The sequence below is a fragment of the Antechinus flavipes genome, chromosome 2 (genome assembly GCF_016432865.1).
Source record: "Antechinus flavipes isolate AdamAnt ecotype Samford, QLD, Australia chromosome 2, AdamAnt_v2, whole genome shotgun sequence".
In the NCBI taxonomy this organism is placed as follows: Eukaryota; Metazoa; Chordata; class Mammalia; order Dasyuromorphia; family Dasyuridae; genus Antechinus; species Antechinus flavipes.
This window is the reverse complement of record NC_067399.1, coordinates 497,071,438-497,099,121: the sequence shown is the minus strand read 5'-3', so window position 1 is coordinate 497,099,121 and position 27,684 is coordinate 497,071,438. Positions and strand designations below refer to the sequence as shown.

Below are 27,684 nucleotides of genomic sequence, written 5' to 3'. Positions count from 1 at the left end.
GGGTGAGGGAGACTGAGAACCAGCATTTCCATGACCTTGAAAAAGTGACTTTCCCTCTCTGGATCTCTGTTTCCCCCTTTTGTAAAATGAGAGGTTTGGACCATGTGATCTCCCCAGCTCTAAGTCACAGGAAAGCCTGCAGCCAGTCCTCCTGAAGCCCAGCGAGGGCACCTTCCGCTGTCCTCCTCAGCCTGCAGTTGTCCTCCCAGCTTTCAATAGCTCCCTTCTTTTCTTGGGCCGTTGATTTGCCTGAGTGTATTTAAAGCATTTCCCCATTTAATCTTTCCTTCCTTTGCTATTTTGGGTCCCTGTTGCCTTTCCAGCCCTCCCCTCAATGGCCTGGTTTGTACGCCTCTTGGCTTCCTTTGTGTGGAAAGACTCGCTGGTTGCTGTGGTCTTTATGGCCAGGGATATTTTTACCTCCTCGATTGCTCTTTCCTCCCTCAGCTCAGTCTTACTCATTCTTTCTCCCCATGTTTATTGTCCTCTTTCTCAGAGCCTGCCTCCACTCAAGTAGAGTATGTGGGGCTGGGCAACTGCTGCTAGCTTCCTGCCCAATCACCTCGACTCTACAGCTGATCCAGTGGCCTGTCATGGAGTGAGTTAGTCATACAGTAGAACCCAGCAATATTAGAATCACAGATCTTAAAGATCAGGAATGAATAAATAAGGGAGAAAGAGAGAAACATAGAGACATACACAGAGACACACAGAGAGAGACAGAGACAAGGAGACAGAAAGAGACAGAGAGAGAGAGAGAGAGAGAGAGAGAGAGAGAGAGAGAGAGAGAGAGAGAGAGAGAGAGAGAGAGAGAGAGAGAGAGAGAGAGACAGAGATGCAGGGCCACAGAAAGAGCAAGAGAGAAGGACAGAGAGAGGAAGAGAGGGAAGGAAGGAGGGTGGGCTTGTTAAGTGTTAAGCAGGGGCAGCAGGGTGGCCCAGTGGATGGCTGACAGGTGGTAGAATCAGGAGGACCTGAGTTCCTGGGCAAATCACTTCACCCTGATTGCCTCAGGAAACCAAGAACAAACCAAAAACATGTTACGCATGTGGCAAGTACTTTGCTAAGCACTGAATATTACAAATAGAGGAGCTCCTTTTCTGATCTGGAGAAACAGTCCATAAAAGGAGGTTTAACTTCTGGACAGATAAAAAGGCCTAAAATAATCCTAGGGGTGCCTGGAGATAAGCTGAAGGAAGTGGTTTGCCCAGGGTCTTAGATCTAGCTTGCAGCAGTGTCAGGACTAGAATTCAGGGCTGTCACTGATACATTTCTTGTGAACTTTGGCTTGCATCTTCAGAAGCCCATCCTACTGTCCATCCCCTTGGCGGGTTGTCCCTAGCCATTGCCTGCCAAGCTCAGAATATCAATCAGGAATGGGACTGCCAGCTCCCCACATGTAGGACAATTAGTCTCTTTCCCTAAGTGTTTGCTTAAGCACTTAAAGCATGAGGCTGTAACTGTAATGTGCACATGAATAATGCACTCTCTGTTCCCAAGCTCAATTAATTAAGAGGCAGACGTTCTTCCTGCAGAGAAAACCACCCGGTCACCCGTGGCCTTTGTGGTGGGTGGCAGGCAAGTGGCTTGCCCATGTTTGAGTTGGTGGTAACTGGCTGTTCCCTGTGAAAGAAGTCGACATGTGAGCGTAAGGCATCCTGCTGGTGATTTTGTTTGATCCTTACCACAACCCCATGAGATGGGTGCTTTTGTTATCCCCATTTTACAGATGGGGGAGCTGAGGCAGACAAAGGTGAAATGATTACACAACTAACAAATGTCCAAGGCCAGATCTAAATTCAGGTGTTCTGGCTTCAGGCCCAGCGCTGTGTCTGCTGCCACCTCGCTGCCTCTGATTTATTAGACCTCCGTCTGGTACTTTTTGCTCCTTGTTGCCTGTGAGTCGTGCTCTCCCCACAGACTGAAGTTTGTAAGAGTAGCTCTCCGGGCTTACAGTTTTCATCTTGAAACCAAAATAGCTCGGTAAATTCTGCCAGACTGAAGGGCTTTTTCATTGGAGTTTATCAGCGGCTGAAGGAGAGGATAGGTAGAGGTCAACAGATATCCCGTAGCCCTCTGCAGTGAGCATTTGAGCACTGCCAGGTGGCAGAAAGGCCTGAGGACATTTTTCGGGGCACCCCTAGTTCAAGAGATGGGCATGGTATAGGATGGTGGTGTCAAGTTAAAATAGAAATGGGATGCTGAGCCATGACTAAAGGCCCTGTGCTCTCTCAGACTGACCGACACTAACCTGAGCCCCTCAGCCAGCCTGCTGCTCTCATCCCGCAACGGCCCAGAAGATTTTCACATTTCCGTTTTCTCTCCACTGCTCCCACAGACAACTTTAGGTACACGTGTGATATCTGTGGGAAGAAATATAAATACTACAGCTGTTTTCAAGAGCACCGAGACCTCCATGCTGTGGATGGTGAGTGGGACAACTCCTACTTTAGGGCCTTCCTAGAGATTATGAGATTGACCAGGAAGGATTCAGGATGACCCATTTCTTGCATAGGGGAGCCATGGGCTACTCCCAGTCTCTGTCCCTAGCATCCTGCTAGAAGAATTGGTTCATAACAGACTCTTTCCTCATTCCTTTCTTCTTGTCATCATCTCTCCTCATTTCTGTTTTCCTTCTCTCTCCTTTATCTTTTCTTCCTCTCAATGGCTCATTGGTTATTTCTTTAAACCATCTGTCTCTCTCTTCCCCTGCCCATGACAGTTGTTGAGCTCTGGACTGGAAACACAGTCCTGGCTCCAGGCCAAGACACAAATGAAGATAAAAAAGACCCTCTTTCTCTTGAGTAGTGACCACAAATAAATTAAATAATACATTTGTTATGTGTCTGTGGGGTGCCAAACGATAGACTGCCTTGAACTGCTGGGCACAAGGAGAACATGAGTGTGATCCCTGTAGGAGGCAGGGTGATCTCAGGGAGATCTCTCCATAAGGAAGCAAGGTCTGCGCCTGACTGGGGTGGGGTGAGGGCATCCTCATAGCCAGCTATGTCTCCCCCTGGTCCTTGGCTACTGCCTGGAGATTGCCTGCTGAGATAGGTCCTGCTGTCCCACCTTCCCCGTGTTAGGTTTCTTGGCTTCTGTTTAGGAAGCTGATTGTTCCAAGAGTAGTGAGGTTCCCCAGGGCAGGTTGGTGGTGGTAGCTCAGGTCCCTGGGATGAGGTGCCCCTGAGAGAATCAGAGCCCTTCCCTGGGGTGAAATACTAGCACTCATTTGCTTCCTTCCTTCCCTCTGCTACTGCCGCCACCTCCTACCCGGGCTCAGTGTTTAGTGTCGAAGGAGCCCCAGAAAATCGGGCAGGTAAGTCCTTGGCCTCTTCTTCCCTTGTTCTTCCCCTCTCCCATGACCAGGGTCCCGGCCCTCGCACGGAGTGGCATCCTTGGGAAGCTAAATGACATTTGTTCTCCTGCAGACCCTTTTGAGCAATCTGTCGTGGCTACAGATGAAGTAAAGGAGGAGCCTCCAGAGCCATTCCAGAAAATTGGGCCAAGTATGCTCACCTGGGAGGGTTCAAGGGCTTGGGGGAGGGGTCCCTGCGGATATGGCCAGTCATTCAAAGGGGATTCTGCAAAAAGTGGCTTACTAACTCTTAAAAGAGAGATGGGGAGGACGAAGGGATCAAGGCAGGTGGACGGTGTTCAGTAGTTGATGTTAAAGCCTGATCCTGCTGCTCATTTTGTTAATCATCTTTCTAACATAAGGCACCAGTCAATACCTGAAATCCTTTGGACTTTGATGTTGTTACCACACTTTGCCCTGGAATGTTTTCTTTGTCTTTCATCTTCATGTGATAAGTGGATAAAAATGAAAGGGTGGAGGGAGGAAAGAAAAAAAAAGGGAGGGAGGGAGTGAAGAAGGAAGGAAGAAAAAAAGGAAAGAAGGAAGGAGGAAGGAAGGAAGAAAAGAAGAAAGTTAGGAAGGAATAAAAGGAAGAAGGGAGAAAGGGGAGAAGAAAGGAAAGAATGAAGGAAAGAGGAAGGAATAAAAAAGAATAAAGGAAAAAGGGAGGAAGGAAAGAAGGAAGGAAGGAAGAGTGGAAAAGAAGAAAGGAAGGAAGGAAGAAGAAAAGGAGGGAGGAAAGGAGAGGGAAAAAGGAGGAGGAAGGGAGAAAGGAAGAAAGAAAAGTAAAGAAGAAAGAAGAAGAGGGAGGAAAAGAAAAGGAAGGAGGAGGAAGAAAAGAAGGGGAAAAAAGGAGAGGAAGGAAAGGAGGAAGGAAGGAAAGATTTTTTGAAATTTTGAGATGTCACTAACTACAAGCTTGGGAAGGAAGGAAGGGAGGAAGAAAGGAAGGAAGAACAAAAGTAAGGAAGTCTCTTGTACATGGTATGGAGGCCTGGCTCCAAGGCAATAAAACGAAATCTCCTGCATCCGAGCCTGGCGTCCCTAGGCTCCGGGAGGAGGGAAGGCAGGCGCAGTGGGCATGAGGGCTAGAGTAGAGACAATCCGACCTGGACTTCCAGATTCTCCTGGAGGAGGGAGTCGATGGTGAAAAGGCGATTCCTCTGCCAACCCATTTCTATTCTTTTCCACAGAAACTGGTAACTACACCTGTGAATTTTGTGGCAAGCAGTACAAGTACTACACCCCTTACCAGGAGCACGTGGCCCTTCACGCCCCCATCAGTGAGTATTTGCTAGGGATGGCAGGAAGGGGCAGCCGGGGTGGGGGAGAGGGGAGGGTCGGTGTCGTGGTCCTGGGGGGGCGGGGGAGAGTCGGGAGCCCGGGTCCTGCTGCGGCTGAAGTGCGCAAGCTGCATCCTCTCCTCCTAACGGTGCATGTGACATGGAGCCACCTGGTGGCAGGACATTGTCATAGCTGGCAATTTCCACCACTGAGAATTGTTAGCTGCCTAAAGTCCGACCCTGGAGCACCAGTGGCCTGGTTCTGTGGGGGGAAGCCCTGGGTTATAAGTCGGACCTGCTTCAAGTCCTGGTTGTGCTATTTAAGTACCTGGGTGTGTTGGGTAAATCCCTGGGCAGTCTTCAGTTTTCTCATCTGTAAAATGGGCTAGATGCTTTCTGAGGTCTCTTGTGCTTCTAAGTCTGTGATCCTGTGATAGATGGGACCCCTTTGGGCGGAGGATCTCTGGGGAGGAGAGCTTGGACTGCTGCGGGAGGAGGAGAAATGACCTCATCCTTAGGCCTGACTTGCTCTGGGGCGGGGTGCATCTTCTCTTGGCTGTTCAGCTAAGTTACATCATGGAGCGATGGATGTAGCCAGGACCCCTTAATTCCAAAAGCCTCAGGCTGTGCTCTGAGCTGCCTAGGAAGTCTCCTGGGATGAGAGCCCCGGCAGCTTCTGGCCCCTAGGGGATCATGAAGATCTCAGGACTGAAAGGACTTTAGGGGTATGTGGTCCAGCCTTATGCCCCTAGGTGAAAATTCTCTCTGGGCCCCCTGACAGGTGGGCATTGCTTCTGGGCCCTGTGATGGAGGTGACTTGGCTTTCCAGCTGGGTTTATGGGATGCCCTTTGTAGGGAAAGGCCTTGTTTCTCTTTCTTCTTTCTCCTTTCCTCCCGATAGAAGTCTAAGCTCCTGTTCAGAATTAGAATTATCAACATAGAACTGAAAGGAGCGTTAGAGACTGCTGAGTCTATCTCACTGAGGTCCTGAGAGATTAATCGATTGTTATTATCTGAAATAGGATATGAAACTGGACCGATGCTGAGCCATCCTGCCATCCCAAATCCTTTTAGTTCCAGGACTCTGGAAATGTATCCACTGGTTGTACTCATTGAATGGAGTAAGGGGACAACGCATTGTAGTAGAAAAGACATTGATGGGCAAGCTGGAGCCTTGTGCTTGTGTCCCCTCTCGGCTACTTGTTTGTTCCCTCTCCTTAGACAAATCACTTTCTTCTATATCTGTTTTCACATATGTAAAAAAAGAGGATTGGAATAGTTGGTCTTGAGACTTTTTCCATCTCTAGATGGAATTGTGATTCTCTTTTATTCTCTCTGGCCTGTGTTGGATGGATAAGAGTGTCTGATCCCTGTAGTAACCTTTGTCTCATTAACCCAGCTAGGGCCATTGGGCTTGCAAAGCCCCTCTCTTCTCTTCAGAGGGGTGAGTTTTGACTGTGACCTTCTACTGTGGAGCTTTTGGGCATGGACTAATTCAAGCATCCTTCATTAAGGCTTTGTCTCTCCACCTGATACCATGTCCTTTTGCTATTCTGGGCTATCAGGGCCACTCAGAGAATCCAAAGACCTGTGTTTGGTAGACAGGGGGCCTTAGATCCCATTGGGTTTTCGTGCCTTGTAAATGTAACAAAGGTTTCCACTTGTCTTGGGTATTTCAGATGTATCGTCTCTTACACAGAGATTGTTGGATAGAAGCATTCTTGGCGTTTCTTTATAGGACTCTGGGGAGATTGACCCTCTAGTTGTCCCATCTCTCTTTCCCTTCTATACATATGCTAGCTCTAGACCCCCAGATGAGTGCTGCTGCATAGTGGTATTGAAGACGTGGGTGTGGGATAAAAGGGATAGTGGTGACCTCTTCTCCTTTCCCAGGGTAGGCTTTGTCTTATGACAATTGACAGAAAGTTGAGAAGGAAGGAAGACTGGAGATATTCACCATGATTCCTAGGTATGAAAAGGGCAAAGGGGGCCCACAGAAGAAATCTCACCTTCTTCAAGTGTTGTTTTCTGGACTGCCATATACATGGAACACAGGGATGGCATGAGGCTGGGGCCAAGAAATATCATCTAAAGATGGCAATGGTAACCAGTTTCTCCATCTTCCATGGCAAAAAGTTGTCCAGACCAAGCCTGGGGAAAGGTGGGGCAGCTTCCCCAAGAATTCCTAACTGAAGCCTTCAGATCAAAATCTTTTCCATAGTGAGGTGGGAGTTTCAGGGGAGCCACATCTGGGAGACTTTAAGAAGAGAACACACACACAAAGTTAAGGGCCATGGGATTGAAAGCCCAGAAGCCTCTGGAGAGGGGGCTAGATGAAGCAGAGGATTTAGTAGAAAGAAGACTGGGTTTGCATTGGAGGGCTTCTGTTGAACTCCCAGATTACTTTCTGTATATCATTGGACAAGACACTTGGCTTTCTTAAACCTTGACTTCATCTGTGAAAGGAGGAAATTGGACTAGATGATGATCTTAAGTCTTAGGATCTAACTCTTATGATCTTGTGATCCCCCACTCCCATGATAGTCAGTCCCTTCTGCTGTATTTATGTCATGAGGGAAATATGCAGGCTATATCCATTGCAGTAGGTCAGACCCCTGTTTGACTTTTCCAAGAGAAGAAGGGCAAAAGCCTCCCACTCAGGTTGTACTTCAGAGGAGTGGATAGCACAGAGAGAAACCTGTGGATGGCAGAAATGAAAGGGGCCACTGGTAAGATGGTACAGTGAGATAGCTTCTTTGTGTGTATCTGTAAAGGTACCGATGCTCATTCATGCATGTGTCAGGATGCCCTGGGCAGAGGGTTTCTGCCATTGTACAGAAAGTTTCTGTCTGTGTGCTGGACACACAGGGACAGGGAGCACCTGTGTATGTATCATTACTCACTAGGAAATAGGAATCTGTGTATCAGTGCTTACTGGAAAGAAATTCCCATCAGACAGAAGGCATTTATTAGCATCAGTTCCCATGAGGAAGAAGGGCATCCGCTGATGATATCTGCTGGACAGAGGTCATCTGTGTGTCAGTTCCTACCAGTGAATAAGCATCTGTGGCTACCCATATCTTTTCAGTACCCGCTAGACAGAGGACATCTATCAGTTTCAATCCCATGTCTCCTGGACAGAGTATCTTTGCAGAGCAGCACTCACCAGCCAGTAGGCATCTGTATGTCAGTAACTGCTGGGAAGGAGAGATTCTCAGTACCTGCCAGACAGGTTGTCATTTTCACCTGACATTGTCTACTAGGCAGATGGCATCTGCTGATGTTTAGCAGGAAGAGGGCCTTTGTGTGTCAGTGCTCACTGGGAAGAAAGCATCTGTCAGTGTCCACTACATGACAAGAAGCCAAGGGTCCTTAAAGCTGGGCTTTGACCGGTAGCTAGCTGATATAGCTGTGAGGTTCATGGAGGGAGAGAACCTCACATGTAAGGAGAGGAGACTCAATGTCCAGTTCTCTCTGAGATGATCTTGAGAAGTTTTTCTTGGGCAAACTTGGGGTGAGGAGAGATGACTGTCCAAGTCTATTGCTTTGTTGTTTGGTGATTGGGGAGAGGAAATTTGGCCTTTCACAAGAGACTGACTTTTCTAGGTCCCTCTTTGTCAGCTGATTCCCATCCCTGTCACAGGGCTCTTTCCTCAGACAAGCCAGGTTCTCTTGGAAAAATATATATCCTGGGATTTTCTGTAAACCAGTGCACGGTGCCCTCTCCCCACTCGCCCAGTGACTCTAGGTGCTGGGAGCTGGCACATTTGGGCCTCTCCTACATGGTCCCTAATGGAGCAGTCAGGAACATCTGCTGAGGGCCTGGGGATAGGATGTCCAGAATGTGTTTACACTCAATTAATTTTTAATTATGTCACTTAATAAAGTTGTTAACCAACTAAGAATGTGCCTTGTCTTTATTTCTTGGGAAGAGCTGCCTTCTGTCTTTCCCATTCATTCCAGTCCTCACTTCACTCCTTTCCAACTTTACTCAGCAATTTCTGGTAATATCCACCTTCTGACAGCCTTATCCCTGTGTCTTTGCAGAACCCTAACCAGCCTGAGGGTCTTCATCAGTGTCTCAAACAACTCACTGTGTATATTTGGGCAAATCACTTCCTCTCTCTTGGGCCCTACTTCTTCATCTGTAACATTAAATGAGTTAGACTGTATGGTCTCTGAGGTCCTTCTAGCTCTAAGATTCTAGGATTCTAGTGAACAGATTGGGGCCTAGTCTAGGTGCTATAGCATTTCTAATTGTACAGAGGGCCCCTTGGAAACACTTCATCTTTCCTGTTCTTCTTCCCTCCTTTTCTACTAGGACACCACCATGTGTTCTCCTGGACATTTGGAGACACCTCTTGATCAGTTCCTTCCCTTTTACTTTCATTTGCTTATTTTCTAGCCTCATCCAGATTAGAGTTCCAAGTTTTTCCTCTATCTTCATTAGCTTGGACTGAACCACTTTCTAGGCTTGATGGAGAGGCTCACTTGACCACCTGTGATAGGCCACATCCCTCATCAAACCCCACACTCTCAGAATGCACTGTTGCAGCATCTTGTTTTCAGAAATCTAATTTTGCTTACCCAATCTAACTTTCCTAGCTATATAGTGAAGCTTAATTGTGGTCCTCCTTCCCTGAAATCCTGAGAACTCTCAGGGGGAAAGCCTGATGTCTGATCTAGGCATTCCAAAAAAATATCATGAAAGAAGTGAAATGATCCAGTCTTTGAGTCTTAGTTCTCCAGGGCTAATACCAGATCACAAAATCTCCCAACTTTAGGAGTCGGGTAGGATGATCTCTGTGAGCATCTAGGTGGTATAATGGATAGAGTGTTGGGCCTACAGTCTACAAAACTCCATTTTGTGAGCTCAAATCCAAGCTCAGATTCTTCCTAGCTTTCCTAACTTCCTGGGCAAGTCACTCAACCCTATTTATTCATCTGTAAAATGAGCTTAAAAAGGAAATGGCAAATCACCACAGTATTCTTGCCAAGAAAACCCCAAATGGCGTCACAAAGAGTTGGACTTGATTGAAATAACTCAACAATAACAAGTCTATCCCCGGCAATTTTTTTATCATAGCTTCTAATCCTGCTCTCTATAGATTAACTCCCCATAGGACAGACTACCAAGAATTTCTACTCTCCTTCTAGTCCCTTTTATCCATTCATCTAGCCACCATCTTCTCTTCCCTCTTAGTTTTAAGGAGGAAGGACTGGAATATTTAGCCCAGGAAATAAAATGCATCCCTTCCTACCTCTCAATCTTAGAATCTTTAATTTTTGTCAAAACTCAATTCAAGGGTCTCCGTTTGCTTGTGCTCCTCCTCATAAAAAAATTACCTTGTGTTTATTTTGTATATAAGATGTATATATACACATCATCTTGCTCCTTAGAATGTGAATCCCTTAAAGGCAGGGATTGTTTCGTTTTCCTATTCCTAAAACCAAGCACAGTCTCTAGGACATAGTAGGGATATGAGTAGGGATTGAACTTGTATAAAATATAAATGTGATATAAATCTTTTCACAAACGTATCTTTTAAGTATTTGAAGTTTGTGAAAAGATTTATTTTGACTGTTTGGCCTAGAAGGTAGAACAAGGAATAACCAGTAAAAGTTGCAAAGAAGCATGTTAAGGTTTTATTACAGGGAACACTTACTAACTATGGGAGCTGTCCCGAAGTAGAATGAAAAGCTTCATGAGGTTCCTCATTGGAGGGAGTGGAGCCCAGATAACTATCTGTCATATATGTTACGATGGTGATTCTTTTTTCAGTATGGATTAAACTAAAAGGTATCTTCCAGAACTAAATGCTATGAGTTTTTGATGTCATATTTTCCATAGAGGAGCATGAGAAATAGCCCATGTATTTTTGAGATGTCCAGAAATGTGCTTTGGGCTTCTGCCTGTCTGGAAAACCAGATAAAGACTTAGATGGCAGAATACTCAGATACATTGTTGCATCAATACAAGAGACTTCAACTAGGACCAAGCAAACTCTCCTGATAACAGGATGGCAAATAACAGCTTTTCTTTTTTCTTTTTTTTTTTTAATTATAGTTATTTTTTTATTTACAAGTTATTTGCATGGGTAATTTTACAGCATTGACAATAGCCAAACCTTTTGTTCCAATTTTTCCCCTCCTTTCTCCCATCCTCTCCCCCCGATGGCAGGTTGACCAATATGTTAAAGTATAAGTTAAATACAATATAAATATACATGTCATAACAGTTATTTTGCTGTACAAAAAAATCACACTTTGAAATAGTGTACAATTAGCCTGTGAAGGAAATCCAAAATGTAGGCAGACAAAAATAGAGGGATTGGGAATTCTATGTAGTGGTTCATAGTCATCTCCCAGACTTCTTTCTCTGGGTGTAGCTGGTTCAGTTCATTACTGCTCTATTGGAACTGATTTGGTTTATCTCATTGCTGGAGATAGCCACATCCATCAGAATTGATCATCAAATAGTATTGTTGAAATATATAATGATCTCCTGGTTCTGCTCATTTCACTCAGCATCAGTTCATGTAAGTCTCTCCAAGCCTCTCTGTATTCATCCTGCTGGTCATTTCTTAAAGAACAATAATATTCCATAATATTCATATACCACAATTTATTCAGCCATTCTCCAATTGATGGGCATCCATTCATTTTCCAGTTTCTGGCCACTACAAAGAGACCTGCCACAGACATTCTTGCACATACAGGTCCCTTTCCCTTCTTTAAAATTTCTTTGCAATATAAGCCCAGTAGTAACACTGCTGGATCAAAGGGCATGCACAATTTGATAACTTTTTGAGCATAGTTCCAAATTAATAGCAGCTTTTCTTGATGGTGTTTCAGCTTAGAAAATAATCATTTTATTGGGGTTTGGGGGTAATCTAGAAAGAAACATGTGATATTAGTGATTTCTCCATTGTTTCTAAGGTTGGCTAGAGCATTTTTTTAAATGTTTTATGTCATGGACCCATTTGGCAATCTAGTGAACCTACCTAGGTACATGCCTACATTCATCATTATAGGAAATGGAAAATTTCAGCTACTGGTTAATGAAGATAAAGATGTAATGTTTTTCCTGTCCAAATTTGTAGATACCCTGAAATTTATCCAAAGACCTCAGGTTAAGAATCCTGGTCTAGAAAAATGAAATTGGGGCTAAGTATATTTCTTTTAAAGCACTTGAAAAGATTTGGGATTACCAGGTGGAGAGGAAGTAGGTGGCTTGGTATTGAATAATTGTTAGGGGCTTCCATCTTTTCGTCACAAAACCCAGCTATCATTGTGGATAGAGAAAGTGACTGCAAGAGATAGCTTTACCAAGTTGTATTTAATCCAAAAGTTTGACTAAAGACCCTGTTCCATAAGACCTAGACAAATTTGGAAGAATATAGAAGAAAAGGCAAGAAGGCTAACTAGAAGATGGCAGGATTCTGTGGAACAAGGTTAGATTTAGGATTAGTTGGCATGTGACATATCAGCAGACATATAAGGAATTAGAAAAACAGATTAATTCAGGTAACAAAATTGAACTAGAAATGGGAAAAACTGAGTCATCATGCTGAATCTTTTATTGCCTAGTTCTATGGACTTTAAATAATTCATATTACCATCTTGGGTTTAGTTTACTTTTTAAACATTAATGCTTTTATTCATTTTGTTTGATATTTCTCAACCATGTGTAGAAAATATTTTAACATCATTTAAAAAGTTTTTTAATTCTCTCCTTCCCTCTTCTCTTAATATTTCCACAATAACCATGTTGCAAAAGAAAACACAAATTAAAATGCTTCAAATAAAATAAAAATACTATTGTTCAGTTTTCAGTTAACCTAGGAGGTAGATAGCATTTCTTTTCTCTTCTAGAGGTGGCATTTTTCATCAAGAGTCCTTTGGGATTGTCTTGGATCATTGTCTTGATTAGAGTAGTTAAATCTTTCACAATTGGTCATCCTTACAATATTTATGTTACAATGTACAATGTTCTCCTGGTTCTGTTCACTTCACTTTGCATCAGATCATGTAAATCTAATCAGATTTTTTGGAAACCATCCTGCTTATCTTTTCTTATAGCACAATACTATTCTGTCACAATAATATACAACAACTCATTTGGGCCTAGTTTCTTAATCTGTACAGTAGGGATAATAATTTCTGCCCTGTCTGCTTTACAGGGTAATTGTGAGGATTCAGTGAAGGGAAAGGTGTAAAATAATTTTGAAAGTTTATGGAGTATGATATGATGTTAATAAATATTGTATTCTCATACACTTCCCAGGACTGAGTAAATTAATGTTGCTACTTCCAAAATGCTAACTTTTGGTTTTTCAAACTTAGTAAAGTTAAATTTGTAGAGTTAACTATCATATTTATTTTGCAATTATTTGGATGTGAGCATGTTTGCATGTACATCATCTTTCGTGAATGTTACTAAGTACTTTCAGATACCATTTAAGCTGATTATAAGTAATTCTACTTTTTTCTTCTAGAGTTCATCATCCTTTTCTCATATATTCTTTTGTGCCAGCTCCCTCTCCCTTGAAAAGCACATTTCCCATGGCTATGAGCTAGAGTTACTGAAAAGGAGGAATGAATCTGTTTTGAAAGATAAATACAACATAAATTACTTGAGTTAGAACTCCTCACTTAATAAAAAAATGTTGAGAAAACTGGAAAGCAGTTGGGCAAAAATTAGGTTTAGATCAACATCTTACACACAATCATGTCAAAATAGATAATGAAAAATGAGAGCAAAGGGAGTTTAACCTTCTCTAGCCTCATCTCAGTAAAGATGTAACTTGCTTAACTCTTGTTCTCCCCAGACCTAGATTCTAATCTCAATTCTGCCATTAAATTGTAGGCTGACTTTAGGTCACACCACTTCTTTCTGAACCTTGATTTGATTTACGAAATTGGTGATTTGAACCAGATTATGGCATTCATTGAGCCAAAGTCTACTTTTGGAAGGCATGAGAACTGGAGAGTCCTCAAAATTAAGGTAGTGAAGCCTACCTGACAAACTGCTTACTGATAGTACCTGAAGGGAATAGAAAGCTATTAGTTATCTACTTCCTCAGGTATGTACAACTATCATAGAAAGAAAAAAAGAGACTAATAGTTTGTTGACACTAGAGGGATGAGTTTGGAGTTGAGTATTTCCTGTAAGGCACCTGGAAGAATTTGTGACCTCAGGTATGGTAGATGAAGTAAATGTCTTGGACTAATGCTATGAAAAATTATTTATCATCTTGCCATCACTGAACTCAGCCATTATTGTGTATAGAAAAAATATGAACCACACAGATTGTTGCATAGGTAAGATGAGATAGGAAATATTTGAGTTTTAATTCCTCATAGGTACCAAGTAGCCTTATGTCCAATCAGGGATACCTATTGGTATTACCAAAAGTGTTAGATACGTGAATTTCTTGTAATTAGAGTAACTGTCTTATCAAAAAGGAGGAATATTGAGTCCTAGAATAAATGAAAACCACCTCCCACTCCTTTCCACCCCCTTCCACCTCCCTACCAGGTTTGTTTTTCACAGAAATGCCCAGAAATGAATACAGTATCTGAATAGCCTAATAATATAATAGCCTAAGAAAATAACACAGCAAAATTATCTAGTTATTTGGGATTATATCATTAAAGCACTCTTAAATATCTATCCCATAGAATGTTACCTTCTATTATGGTAGGGACTATTATGTTCTTTTGTTTTTTTTCCAGCACCCCTATACATAATAAGTTCTTAATAAATGTTATTGAATTTATTTATTGAATATGAGTCCTAATATCCTGGTTGTAGTTGGGTTAGGAAATGGTCCTTGTGATGGGTCTTTTCCATGAAGGACTATGTGGGACATGCTCTTTCTCTTCCTTTGAGACTACTGGGTACAAAGAATCCATCCAGAGGTGGCCACATGTCAAAAGTAGATGCCTTAGCCCCAGGCCAGGAATGTAGGAGACTTTTTGATGATTAATGTTTTGTATAGATGTTAAGTCCTGGTTGCCCAGCATCATGTTATAATAAAATATTAAGAATTCCTAGAAATTGATGGATTCTAGATGCTGCAGAGCTTTTGGAAAACCAGAGAGTGCTCTGGATTTATGAGAATTGTCATTCACATCTCGCTTGTTCTACTTTTCAAAAATTGTGCCTCCTGGTCCCTTATATGTTAAAAATCAAGAACCAGCATTATCTGTTCTTATCATGACCTTGTATCTTTTCATTTGAACTTAGTGATGGGGAAATAGTTCTAGGTTTTTAAGCATGCTGACTAGAAAATCTTTCTCATTCCTTGCATCTCTTTTGTGGGGATCAGTCCTCATTTACAGTGGTTCTATCCTCCCTTTTCCTCCACCCCCAAAGTAATTACTTGGCTAAAGTGTATCACGGCATGGTCTGGTGATTCTGAGTAACTCAGGTTTCCCTGTAGAAGGGGGTATGAGGGAGGGATCCATGTCATTTTTCAAGGAATGAGGAGAGAGGATAGAATTTGGTGAAGTTATTCCCATCTCCTTGCCTTTTTGGGGAGGTTTGTTGGTGGGGGAGGCCATGGTCATAAGAGGCTGCCAATCCAAGATGGCGGCACAGCCCACAGGAGAGCCTCGGGCAAGCCGACATTGAGGACCCGATCCTGCCAGGTACCTCCGCTGGGTGGGAGCCGTCTGACGAGCCGGACACTAGTTCTGAGTGTTCACATCCAGAGTTCTCTCGATCTCCACTCTTCATGGCAGTGAAGACACAGGCGAGCCAGTCGGGCAAAAAAACACCAGCTTCCATAGTCCGGTGCTCCACCCTTCTACAACGCACCTCCTCGGGTGCCCCTCCAGCCTCCCAAAACCAGATGTTCCGCGCTCCAAATTCCGGATCCCCAGGAAGCAAGGCAACCACAGGTACCAATGGCTTTTGTGCCCTCAACTTTCTTAACTGTTGGGTGGGCTTTCCACCTCTGAAGTGATCCCTGCCTTTCTCTGTATGTATCCCAGTCTTAGAGCAAATCCCATTGCTACACATAGCAAAAAGGCATGGAAGTGAAGCCTCCAGAAATGTGAACTGTCAATAAAGAGACCAGCAGCCCCCATACATATCTATTTCTTGAGGAAAATCCTTGATAAGACAAGACTAACTATAAGGGTGGCAATAAATCTGGTTTAAAATCTGGTTCCTGAGCTAATGGGAAACATTTGGACTAAGTAGTGAAAATTATTGTTTATTGTGTTTGATAAAAGTTGATGAAAGATCAGCCAGTTGGGAGAAAGTCCTTGTGCTGACATGTCAAGTTTTCAACATAATGATTGGCTTTTTTAACTGATGGTTCCAGCCCTCATTAGGGGCTAATAGACCATCCAAACAGTGCTTGATAAGTAGCAAAGTGATAAAATGTGCTTGTGTTTACATTTGATTCCCAAGGTTATTTTTTAGAAAAACATCCTTTTGATGTGTTCAGAGGCTTTAATGAGAACGGCAGTTTAATAAACCATTAGGCTAGTAATTATTCTGGGCTCCTGGCAGTTGTGAAAACACAGTGGCTGTTGTGTTACATTTTCACAAAAACTGGCGTAAATGGCTGTTATAAACAGAATTCTGAATAGAGAAAGACTCTCCTAATTTGACCATTACTGATGGATATTAGTTCAGTCAAGTTAATTATATAAATTCATTCATTCAGCAGGCATTTATCAGTTTCCTACTATGTGCCAGCACTGTATAAATATGGTTTAAAGAATACATTTCTTATCATGGGGCCTGATATTGGAAATCTTAGGATTTACTATTTCTCTAAATGAGGATCTCTCAGAGACTGAATATGTTTTCCAGAAATACTGTCATTATCTTTGAAAAAAGAAACTTTTGTTTTAGGTGGGTCAGTAGAGTGAGCTTGATGGTCAGCTAAGACATGACCAATCAAGGTGGATTAAGTTGTATGCACTGTCAGCTTTCTCATGGAATGAATTGAAGATGACTGAGTCCTTAAAAAGAAAATCCAGATACTTGATCTAAAAGGTGAACAGTTCATTTAACTGCCAGATGGGTCCAGAGGACTTTGTAAATCCATGGATATGTGTTTAATCAGTTGATGTTTTATTTAACGCTCTCTTTCATGACTTTATTTGGTCTGAATGAAATTGCAGGTGATTTCTAACCCTTTGATCAGCATCATTGTTATAGCTTCCTTATATAACCATCTTTTTTTGTTTTAGAGCCTATTTTATTCTTTACCTCCATAATCACTCTAGTTTCACTCCTTTAATGAGGCAGTAAGAACAGGATATTCATTGAATCAGAATTTGCCGTCGACTTTTTCTTTTGTGTTTGTGTATCTTCTCCAGTTGATTCAGGTACTTCTCCATCCCATCCCCATGGAAGGAATGATTATAGCTGATCTTGGCTTCCCAGAAGTTATACTAGAGAGTGGGTCCCCTAACCCTCATTGAGTTTTTACTTTACCCTCCTCACCAACAACTTTATGAACAGTCCCATTATATCCTTTCCTCCACTATACTCTGTGTAAGTTATATAGCCTGAAGACCTTTGTGGACAGTACTTTTAGAAAAGAGATTTCCATATGATCCCCACTGCAAAATGAACCATGGAGGGGAAAGGGAGGTGTGGCAGGTTATCTTGAAATGAAAATTCTGGATGCTTCAATGGAAATCTTGATTGTTGTAGTCTGTGTATTTCCTCAACTCTAAGATGAAGGGGGTTGATGGGGAGCAAGGTAGGAAGAAACATTTATTAAGCAATTATGACCATATTATTTGCTATGTGCATGATATTAAATGCTTTAAAAATACTCTTTCATTTGATTCTTATCATAACTCTGGAAGGTAGATGCTGTTATCCTCATTTTAGAGTTGAAGAAACTGAGGCAGACATAGGTGAAATGACTTGTAAAGGGATCACACAGTTAATAAGTATCTGAGATAAGTATCACATAGTTAATAAGTATCAAATCTTCTCAGTTTAAGTCCAATACTTTATCCACTGCACCACTTGGCTGCTTCTGTTACTTTCTCATCTCTAAGACAAAGGGATCGGATATGATAACATCAAGGTTCTTTGGTTCTGTTCTGATTATCCACAGCAGAATGGGCTGCATTGTGTTTTCATAACTAGTGGAGAGTTGGATTGGGACAGGAATTGAGAAATGTTGTCTAAGTTCCCTGACAACTGAGTGTTAAATAAATCCTATAGGATACTTCTCTTTCCAGCTCCCCACCTTGTTCAAGAGGAAAATTCCCTTTGTTTCCATAGGGTAACTAATAGAAGACTTTAAGCTGATGGAGCCAGTAACTCTATTGCTACTCAGAATACAGTATTTCCTCCTTTCTTCCAGTGATTCAACCCCTTTCAACTTTGAATCCTTGAGAAGTTTTGTCAAGTTTAGAACCCTGTGCTGAAATAGTTAGCTGACCCACTAGCCAGTTGTCCCTTCTTTCTCATTCCTTCCTCCTTTTTCTACTGCCTCCTTTAAAATTTTTCCAACTGGAGCCAGATTCTTCTTTAGAATGTCCCTTCAAAGATGAGATGAGTGATCCCAGGAAAGTATCCTGGATTGAGAACCAGAAAACCTACATCTTCTCAGAGCCTTTCTCAGTATGGCCCTGGAAGAATTCCAGCCCCCCCCCCGCCCCCTTTTGGTCCTCAGTTTCTTCATATATCAAATGTGTCATGTGTGTTAGATGATAATTTCTATTGTGTAGTAAGTTGCCATTTTTTCGAAGTGTTTTGCACTTTAAAAGACCAAGATTTTCAATTTGGACAGGGCAGGTGATTTTTTTTTCTTATTTTACATGTGGGGAAACTGGGAAGTTTGAGGTTGGCACTGAGAGTTTGAGTTATTTCTCCCAGTTCACCCTGCTACTGAATGGCAATGCTAGGATGAGACACTGAGGTTTTATCACCTGCAGCCCAGTGTTCTTTCTATATCATCTATTTCCATATCATAGAATCATGCATCTAGACCAGAAAGAGATAACCCCTCTTTTTACAGATGAGAAAAGAGGGAGCCAGAGGAGATAAGTGATTTGCTAAAAGTTCCCTCAGCTGTGTATTAGCAGAAGATTTGAACCTAGTCTTTTTGGTTCTAAATCTTCCTCTTAAAGATTCAGAATCCATACTTGGCCCTCCCTCACTGAGCTATTACTACCACTGAGACCTGGCCAACTGGAAGATGGGCATAAGATGGAAATGTTGTACCATAGCATTTTTGCTAATCAGCTGGCATCTTGTCAAGACAGTGCTAAAGAACTATTCTATGGACCAATTGTAATTTAATTGATCACATTCTCTTCCCATTCTCTGTCCATATTCCAAGGTTTTGTTGCCACTATTGGGTTTTAGGGGATACAAGGACCTCTGTTTCCCTTCCTCTAATCATCTTCCTTTAAAGACTAGTGATGACCAATCACTTTCTCTCTCTCTCTCTCTCTCTCTCTCTCTCTCTCTCTCTTTCTCTCTCTCTCTCTCTCCTTCTCTTCCTCCCCCTTTCTTTTTTTCTTTTATCTTTCTTTTTTATCTATTCCCTACCTTTCTTTTTTATCTCTCTATTCTTTTTTTATCTCTCTATTCCCTACCCAGCAGAAAGCGCCTTCAGTAGGAGAGTCGAGAGCAAAGCACAAAACAACTTTGAAGAAACGAATAGCAGTTCTCAGAATTCAAGTGGTGAGTATAAGCCCCAGGTAGAGAGAGCTTTTCCCATTGACCTTCCTGCTTTACCATTACCCCATAAGGACTACCATGGTTTCCCCCAAACCCTCATGTAGCTTCAGATCCTGAGTCAACTTGCAGTTAATAGACCCACAGTAGAGCATGCTTATCCCCAGCATACCCAGCAAGTTCCTTAGATGCACTCCTATTGTTTCTCTACATTTCCAAGGGAAACTTGTGAATCCAGTCACATTCAAAAAGTTGCCCATCCACCCCAGTGCACTGAGAGAAACTCATCCCGACACAGTGATGGAAAAAATAACCCCGCTTCTTCCCTTTAGGTTAGCCTTGAAGTAAGCTGGTGAAGTAAGGCCTTATCCACACAGACCCAGGGGTAATATTGTTTGTAATAGTCCCTGTAAGAGGAAAGAGTGGGGTGGGAGAGATAAAGCTGGCCCCAGAGTCAGCCAGACGAAGCTTCATGCGCCTGTGCCTCCTCTCTGTTTCTCCCTTTCTCACACACAGACACATAGACACAGAGACCGTGGGATCCTGTATGAGTCACATAAATTCTTGGCATTCCCAGGAAATTCTCTGTGATACGTTATAGAACAGTTCTGGCTTTCATGGCAGAAGAAGTTTCTTTACTAGGAGCTTTAAACACCAAGGAAATCATAGGTTTAGATATCCCTAATGGGAACCACAAGCCCTGACCCATAGCACTTGAGCCTTAACCATAAAATAATTTCTAAAATGTTTTAAAATGGAGACTACATTTCACACTGTCTTATCTTTTCAAAGCCTTTTCACATCTGGGGTCCCCTAGGTTTCATGCAGGGAAGTAAGGTAGGGTATATTTTCTCCTATTTAGTGATAAACAAAGACCTTGTTAAGGTCACTAGTTTGTGGCAGAGCCCAGACTTGTGCCCTCAGTTTTTCTGACCTAGAGCCCTGTACTTTTTCTACTGTCCCACATCTTCTCTTTCTCTTTCTATCTTTTTGGATAAGAATGGTCCCACAATGTGGGATACTAGGGAGGTGGTTTGTCTCTGCCCATTTAGAGGTCAGTTCAAGAATAATATGAAACAGGATATTCTTAACACGGGACTTGTGAGATACAGACAGTAAAAGTTTCACAATCCTAGAAAAGGAGAGCTTTCTATGGGCTGGAATAGATAGGAAAATCTTTATAGAGGGACATGGAGCTTGAGCTTGTCCTTGAAGGGTGGGTAGGTTTAGGAGACTGTAAGAATAACTGGCTGCAACAGAGGTGCATAGTGGGGACCAGTGGGAAGTTAGGTTGGAGAGGTAGGGGAATTCATTGTGGGATGGGCTGCATCTTCATGCACAAAAAAGCCTTTTGGAGCCTGTCTCCACTAAATCTGTTTCTTATTTGCAGAAGCTGCAAGCCCCCTGATTTCCAACCCATTCCCGCTCTTGCAGAGTAAGTGATGGGCATCGGGATGGTGCCCAGGCTCTTTTGGTTGATACCAGCCTCTCAGTTATGATGTCTCTCTTGGGATGCCTGGGAAGTCTAGGGAAGGTTGTGGGGAGGAGGTATGGTATGGGCATTATCTAAGCATCTGTGGCTTGGTTAGGAGCTCTTGAAAAATATGACCTAGTTTCCCAAACTCTGAGCCTGGCATCTGGGTCAATTGGAGGCACTTGCTTGGACTGCAGTGGCTGGGATAGTGGGCTGGATTGTGGAAGGGCCTGGTATTATGGGAGATGTTGACTTTCCCCAAGTTTCCTGTCTGGCAGTGGTGATTTACAAGTAAGCTGACTATCTATTAAAGAAACACTTCATTGTATATCTAGAACTGTGTCTGGTAGACAGTTCTTCACTTGGTTCTTACTTCCTTTGTACCTCTGAAACCTGCAGTTCGGGGTCTGACTTCTCCCTTTTGTCCATCTTTCTCTCCCCCCACACTTCCCATCTCTTCCCCCTCTCCCTTCCCATCTGTCTTCTTTCCCTTACCTTACTCCTACATCCTATAATTCTCCTGATGCTTATTAAGTACTTGCTATGTGCTAGACACTTCTCTGAGTACTGAATGATGAACAAAGACCTACCCTTTATCCTCAAGAAGGTTATGTTCTACTGAGAGGGGAATTTAACATGTATACAGATAACATAGCACAAGGCAGACTGTAATGAGGAGAAAAGGAATTTGCTTTTTCTCTTTGTCTCTTGGTCTGGCTATTTTTTTTTCTTTAGGGGATTTGGGGGGTTTCTTTAGGCTGTGGCTGAGAGGTGATTTGAGGGCATACTATGCCTGGATCTCAAACAGGAAGGCTTCTGCTCCACCCTTTTTGAAGGAGGATAGGGCAGCGTTCAACTGGCTTTAAAAGAGCAGGAGAGAGAACAGTTTCTGCAAAGAGTAGGGAAAAACCGTCCTTGATTCTTAAATGAGTTATTATCTGCCAGGAATGGAAGGCATAATTTAGGGAAGTAATCACTTGTCAATTTTAACCCTGAGTTTTGTTGCTATCCCCTCACTTTTCAGGCCTTTTGTTCCCAAATTGATTGGTGGGCTTCTGGTCAAGAATGAGATTGGTGAATTTATTCTCCTACGAATAATCCTCTTGGTTATCAAATGGAATTTCTTGGACATCTCTTCCATTACTGATTTCATTGTCTAGACATTCCTATCATGCCTTTTCCTTCCTTTTCTTCCTTTCTCCATTTCTTGTCCTTTTCCTCTTCAGCATCTCCCAGTGTTAGGACTTAAAGAGTGGGCAGAATGGACCCAGGAGGGAGCATACGTTTTCTGCCCCAAACCTAGACCTTAGGTGTAAGATTCACTTTAAACAACATCTGGCCACTCTATAAAAGGTCCCATGCTTGCTGTTGTGTGGAAGATAAATAAGACACAATCTGTGCCATCAGAATGCTCACATAGTGGTAGGAGCAAGATAAGACAATCAGCAAGAATTAAATAGCTGCTGTGAGCCAGGCGGGTGAGAAAAAAAGTCCACCCTTAAGGAGACCTTTTCTGGGGAAATGACACACACAAGTGCAAACACATTACATTCAGACTCATTTCATGGGGGCATCACTGTCGGTTGGGTGGTGGTAGTCAGGGAGGCCCCATAAAGGAAAAGGTGCTTAATGTGATACCAAGAAAGAATACCAGCCTCTGCAGAGGAGGGGCAAGTGGAAGCAGATGTGAGAAATAATCCCTTCCAGGGATGCTCAGAAGAAAGGGAAGCAGCCTGCTACAGTGGAAAGGGTGCTGGGGTTCCAATCCCATCCCCTGTGTAATCAGGCTAGTCCCTTCCCTCCCCTCATTTTCCTCTTCTGAGCTCTGAGGTCACACCTCGAAGTCTGTGATCCTCAGGTGCATTCTGACTGGGCCTGAAAGGACAGAGTGGGGCAGGGGAAATGCAAGAAGAGATATGGGATCAGGATGGGACAGCATATTGTAGGTGGACATTATATAGCATGTCTGTAAGGGTGCACATCTTGCAAGCCACCAAGACATCCAGTGACTCCTCTCAGTGAAAGGTTAACCAGGTGTCTTGTCTTTCCCCCGAGCTGCAGTCCTGTCTGTCCTTTATTTCCATCAGTCAGTCCCTGAAAGAAGCTCAATAGTTCTGTCAACAGTCCTGGACTGGTAGACTTCCCAGGGCTTGGGCCCATGGTTCTTTGGGCCTCTGCGCCACTTGCCAAGAAGAACCGGAGCTTAGGAGTCCATGGCGCTCTGGTTTCCCTGGTTGTTGAGCAGTCTTGCCTTCGCATCTCCCACAGCTTAGGAAGGGTTTCTCAGGTCTCCTTTCTTTTCTGTTCTTCCATCACTTCCTTTCAGAAATGTAAACAAAGGCCTTAGTCACTCTCTGAGCTTGATAATTATTATTATTTTAAAATCTCCCTGTGGTGCCATTTACCTGCCCAAATATATCACTTTTAGGTCAAAAGGAAATAGCCTAAGAGAATCTGTCAGTTCCCTCCTTAAAAATACAGAGTTGGAGAAGAGCTATAGATACAAAAGGAAAATGTCCCAGGAAGTCAGTCTTCTCTTCTGGAGAAATCTGGAAGGCCGTAAGCACGCAGCTGCAGGACAGGCAGCAGGGCAGGTGTCTGATGGACATGCTCTAGGCAGGTGGAGGTGCAGGACTCTGAGGGAAGCCAGCCGGCAGACAGCAGCATGAACATATGCACTGCGCAGCCTCGTGCTGATTGTAACCAGGTTGAAATGGTTTTTCCCAAACAGAACCTTACACCTGCGGCGCTTGTGGGATCCAGTTCCAGTTTTATAACAATCTCCTGGAGCACATGCAGTCCCATGCAGGTAAGCCCTGGGCGGGTAGGTGGCCGAGAGCCAAGTTCCTCTGGCAAGGGGAGCCAAGGCCAAGGACCCAGGGTATGTGTTGCCCCCGAAGGCAGCCAGCATTTACCTGTGAGGTAGCCTATCCTGTGGGGGGAGGGGAGGCCCACACACATCAGGAAATCTCCCCATAGCCAAATGAGAGTTTTATTCAAATCCAGTACAGCAGACAGAGCACAGGCCTAGGAATTAGAAGATAAAAGATTGTGGTTCTGGTTCTCCCAGTCACTTCCTATATGACCTGGGCATTTTTGAGCCCCCTAGACCTCAGTTTACCCATCTGTGAGATGGGGATAATAATACTAGCTCGCCCAACTTCACAATCATCACATATGTGAAAGTACTAAAAAACTATTCCAGTGAGTTGTATTGTCATTAGAGCTTGTCTAACCAAGTCAGGGTTGAATTCTGGCTTCAAAGCCCTGGGTCTGGCTACAGCACCAGACAACCTATCTCTAACACTAAAGTTTGATCTATGACTAAATTGTTAAATCGATGAATCCCAGAATTTAGAGTTGGAAGAAACCTTAGCATCCATCTAGTTTAACCATAAAACTGTCTCCTAGAGCATAACTTGATAGAGGCTTGTAGTCTTTACTTAAAGGTGTCCAAGGAGGGAGAAGCCACCAGCTTCCTAGGCAACTCATTTTACTTCTGGGTGGCTAGTCAGACTGAAAGGAAGTTCTTCCTGTCAGCATGTCTGAGTTTGCTTCTAATCATTGTTCCTGGTTTTCTCCTGAAAGTCAGATTTTTTAGACTTGACGACCACTCTCAGTTTTCCCCTGAATCTTTTCTTCTTCAGACTAAATACCCCATTTCCTTCTGCTGTACCTCATGTGACAGACTCGGGGCCCTGACCATTCCCATTGTTCTCCTCTACAGTTTATCAGTATCCTTCTACCCTGTGGGCTCACACCTGAACACAGTTTATCAGTTGAGGTCTGACCCACAGCAGAGGGACTAGTGACTTCTCATTCCTAGACATCTTTTGGTCTTGCCTCTGCCTCTCCGTTCCATCCTTCCTGGCCAGGCTTATCAGCTTATCATCTGGCTGTTTCCTCCTACAACCCCTACAGCCTCCCCACATTCTGGGTAATGGGTGATGATGCTACTCTTTTATTTTAGTAGGCACCTCTGGAGACTGAAATATCTTTAACATCCAGAGGAGTATAGTTTTGAGAGTGAAATATCAGGCAGCAGAGTGGGTGGGCATTTTTTTTTGAGTAGGAATTCCTGCCTTATATCTCTTGGTGCCTGCTTATGAAGTTAATCAGTACTGCTAGTAATTACATTACACTTGGATTGCTAATGGTGGCCCTGGGCAAGTGGCCCGAACAGTTTCCTGTGCCATAGGTTTCAGAGGCTTCAGTAATTCCACCCTTTTATTCCTCCTGGGAAGGTTAGGGATCATTCTACATTCTGGCAAGAGTACCAGCTTTATACCCCCAGGGGACTTAACTGCATCTAATTAAGTTCACTCTGCTGAGAAAGGTGCAAAGGCAAGAGTGGAACTTGTCGGGAGCATATTAAATTAGAACTCTCTCCAGCTTATTCATCCTAAGAATAGTAACTATCTTCATTTCATTAGCTGAATGGCCCTGTGAGATAGATCCTTACATCCTCCAACAGTGTCATCTCAGGGGACAATGTAGGTCTCTAAATCTTTTGAGTGGTCATCTTCCCCTAGCCAGGGACAAATTAAGATTCGATTCTCCTGTCTTCACAAGAGTCAGATGCTATAACCTTGGATAGGAGAGGTCAGCAACCTGTGGCATTTATTTTACCCATTGCAGACTGGTTGTTGCTGTTTTCTCTTACTTTTAGTGAGGACTTTTTTTTAACCATTCATCACTTTTCACCTTATATTAGAGATTGGACACAAGAATAATCTTCTTGTCCTGTTCTCCTCTGCCTTCCATGTTATCTTGTAAACCATCATTAGGCTGCTGAGTGTAAAGCACAGAGATGTAATTCCTACTACCAGGGAAACTGAGGCTGTTGATTTGATTGCACTCAGGAGTTCTGAACTGCAGCAGGGTCAAAACTTATCAAATTTTCATATTGCATCAACTTCACTATAATGAGCTTCTAGGAGGTAGAGGCCACTAGGCTGCCTAAAAAAGGTAGAACAGATCAAGTGCTTCTATGCCAGCCACTCGTGGTATTGGATCTTTCATTGGTTACCGTACTTCCTGCCTGAGTGAGATAGGGAGACTGAGTCTTTGAGAAAAGTGAGGGGCCAGGGCAGAGAGAGAGAGAAGAGAGAAAGGTGAAAGGTAGAAGCAAAAAGATAGAGGAAGGGAGAGAGGGAGAGAGAAGAAAGGATGAGATGAGGGAAGAAAGAAGGAAGGGAAAGCTAGAGGAAAGAAAAGAAAGGAAAAGAAAGAAACTATCATTAACCTAACTCTTGGTCTTGGACTGAGTGATTATAGTGAACAGGATTCAGAATATCCCAGTAATAAAATAAGATTTATTAAACTAGCTGTTTGAAAAAGGCCACAGACACTGTACCTGTGGCTGTTTTCTTCATCAGTCTACTGGGACAGGTTCCCTTCTGCCCCCAACAAACTCTGCCTGCTGCCTTCTTGATTTGGGGGACATGGGGGTGGCAATTGGGGTTAAATGAGTTGCTCGGGATCACACAGCTAGTAAGTATCAAGTATCTGAGGTCAGTTTTGAACTCAAATGCTTCTGGTTCCAGAGCTAGTGCGCTGTCCATGGTGCCACCCAGCTGCCCCTGCCCTCTGAGTGTTAGATGATGGGTTGTTAGAAAGTTACTCTTGGATCATTTGTATCCAGAATAGTATCCAATTGTCTCTTTCAAGTCTTTATTTGGCTTAGCATGAAAAGCAGGTTTCTCTGGACAAACCAAGTCTGTATAGGGGCTGGGTTTACATTTCTATGGTTCATGTAAAAAATAGACAGAGAGGACCCCAGGAATGGCCCTTTCATGGGAAGGTTGGTTCTGGGGGTTGGAAAGGCCTCCAGGTGGGTTGCTTGGAAGCCTAGTCTTAAGGATATTCCCAACCCAAGCAATGGGATTGAGGATCAGTAACAATTTTTTAGAGGAAGATGTTCAAGTTTTGGAGTGTCTTTGAAGAAAGAAGAAATGTTTCCTGCGCATTCTTCCTCCTCCTTCCTACTTTTGGCATTCTCTTCTTTAGCTCATGTTTTTTCCTTCCTCTTTTCACTATCCTTTTCCCTTCTTCTCAGCATTTCTTAGTTTCTGTACTCTGCCTTTTCCCCACCTCATGGAATAACCATTAGTCAAGGTTAGACAGTACTTTGAGATCATCTGGTTCAACTGTGTCATTTTATAGATGAGAAAACTGAGGCCCAGAGATTAAAGTAATTTATTTAATGTATCTATTACCTAAGAGGCAGTGTAGTATAGGAAATAGAGCCTTGGCCCCAGAACGAGAAGACCTGAGTTCAAATCCAGCCTCTGATGTATGATCCTCACTAAGTCTCTTAACATCTCAGTGCTTCCCAGGAAACTAAGAATGTGAGGATAGTGTGTGTTTGAGTGGGAGAGACAGGTGTCACTCAGTGACCCGAGAACACAAGGGCCTGGGTGTCTGTGAGTTTAACCATGGATAACAAGAATCAGGATATGGGCGTTTTTACTTCTGTTCAGATGAGAAAGACATAACTGCCTTGCACATAGGAGTAAGGGAGAAGTTTCCAAAGGTAGGAGTCTTTAAGGAAGAAAACAGCTCAAAAGGCTCACATACCATGGAGTATATATGAGAGGATAGCACCTTGTAATAAGAAGAGTGCTGGACTGGGGTGGGGAAGCCCTGGATCTTGTTCTAGCATATGTGGACAATGTGGACAGGTCATTGCCCCGGACCTCAGTTTCCTCATTTGTAAATTGAGGAGCTTGGACTAGGTGCTCTCAAAGGATCTTTCTAATGATAAAAGTTCAGAAGTTTGATTCTAGACAAATGGTTAAAGTGCCCAAAGTTACTTCATTTTGTCTCCTAAGGGAATCACCATCTTTTTGTTGCCCCACTCCTATTATCCTTCCCTCCACCAGTCTGTCATGAG

At 43.1% G+C, this 27,684-nt stretch overlaps 1 protein-coding gene across 1 annotated transcript in view; it reads left to right on the top strand.

Moving 5' to 3' along the window:
• Positions 1-27,684, top strand: part of ZNF618 (zinc finger protein 618) — a 114,972-nt gene that overhangs the window by 73,666 nt on the left and 13,622 nt on the right. The window contains exons 5-12 of the mRNA XM_051979976.1: positions 2,339-2,428; positions 3,284-3,319; positions 3,432-3,509; positions 4,552-4,641; positions 15,298-15,549; positions 19,238-19,321; positions 20,706-20,750; positions 23,521-23,598. Of these exons, the coding sequence (XP_051835936.1) occupies positions 2,339-2,428; positions 3,284-3,319; positions 3,432-3,509; positions 4,552-4,641; positions 15,298-15,549; positions 19,238-19,321; positions 20,706-20,750; positions 23,521-23,598 (753 nt within the window). The remainder of the gene's footprint in view (positions 1-2,338; positions 2,429-3,283; positions 3,320-3,431; positions 3,510-4,551; positions 4,642-15,297; positions 15,550-19,237; positions 19,322-20,705; positions 20,751-23,520; positions 23,599-27,684) is intronic.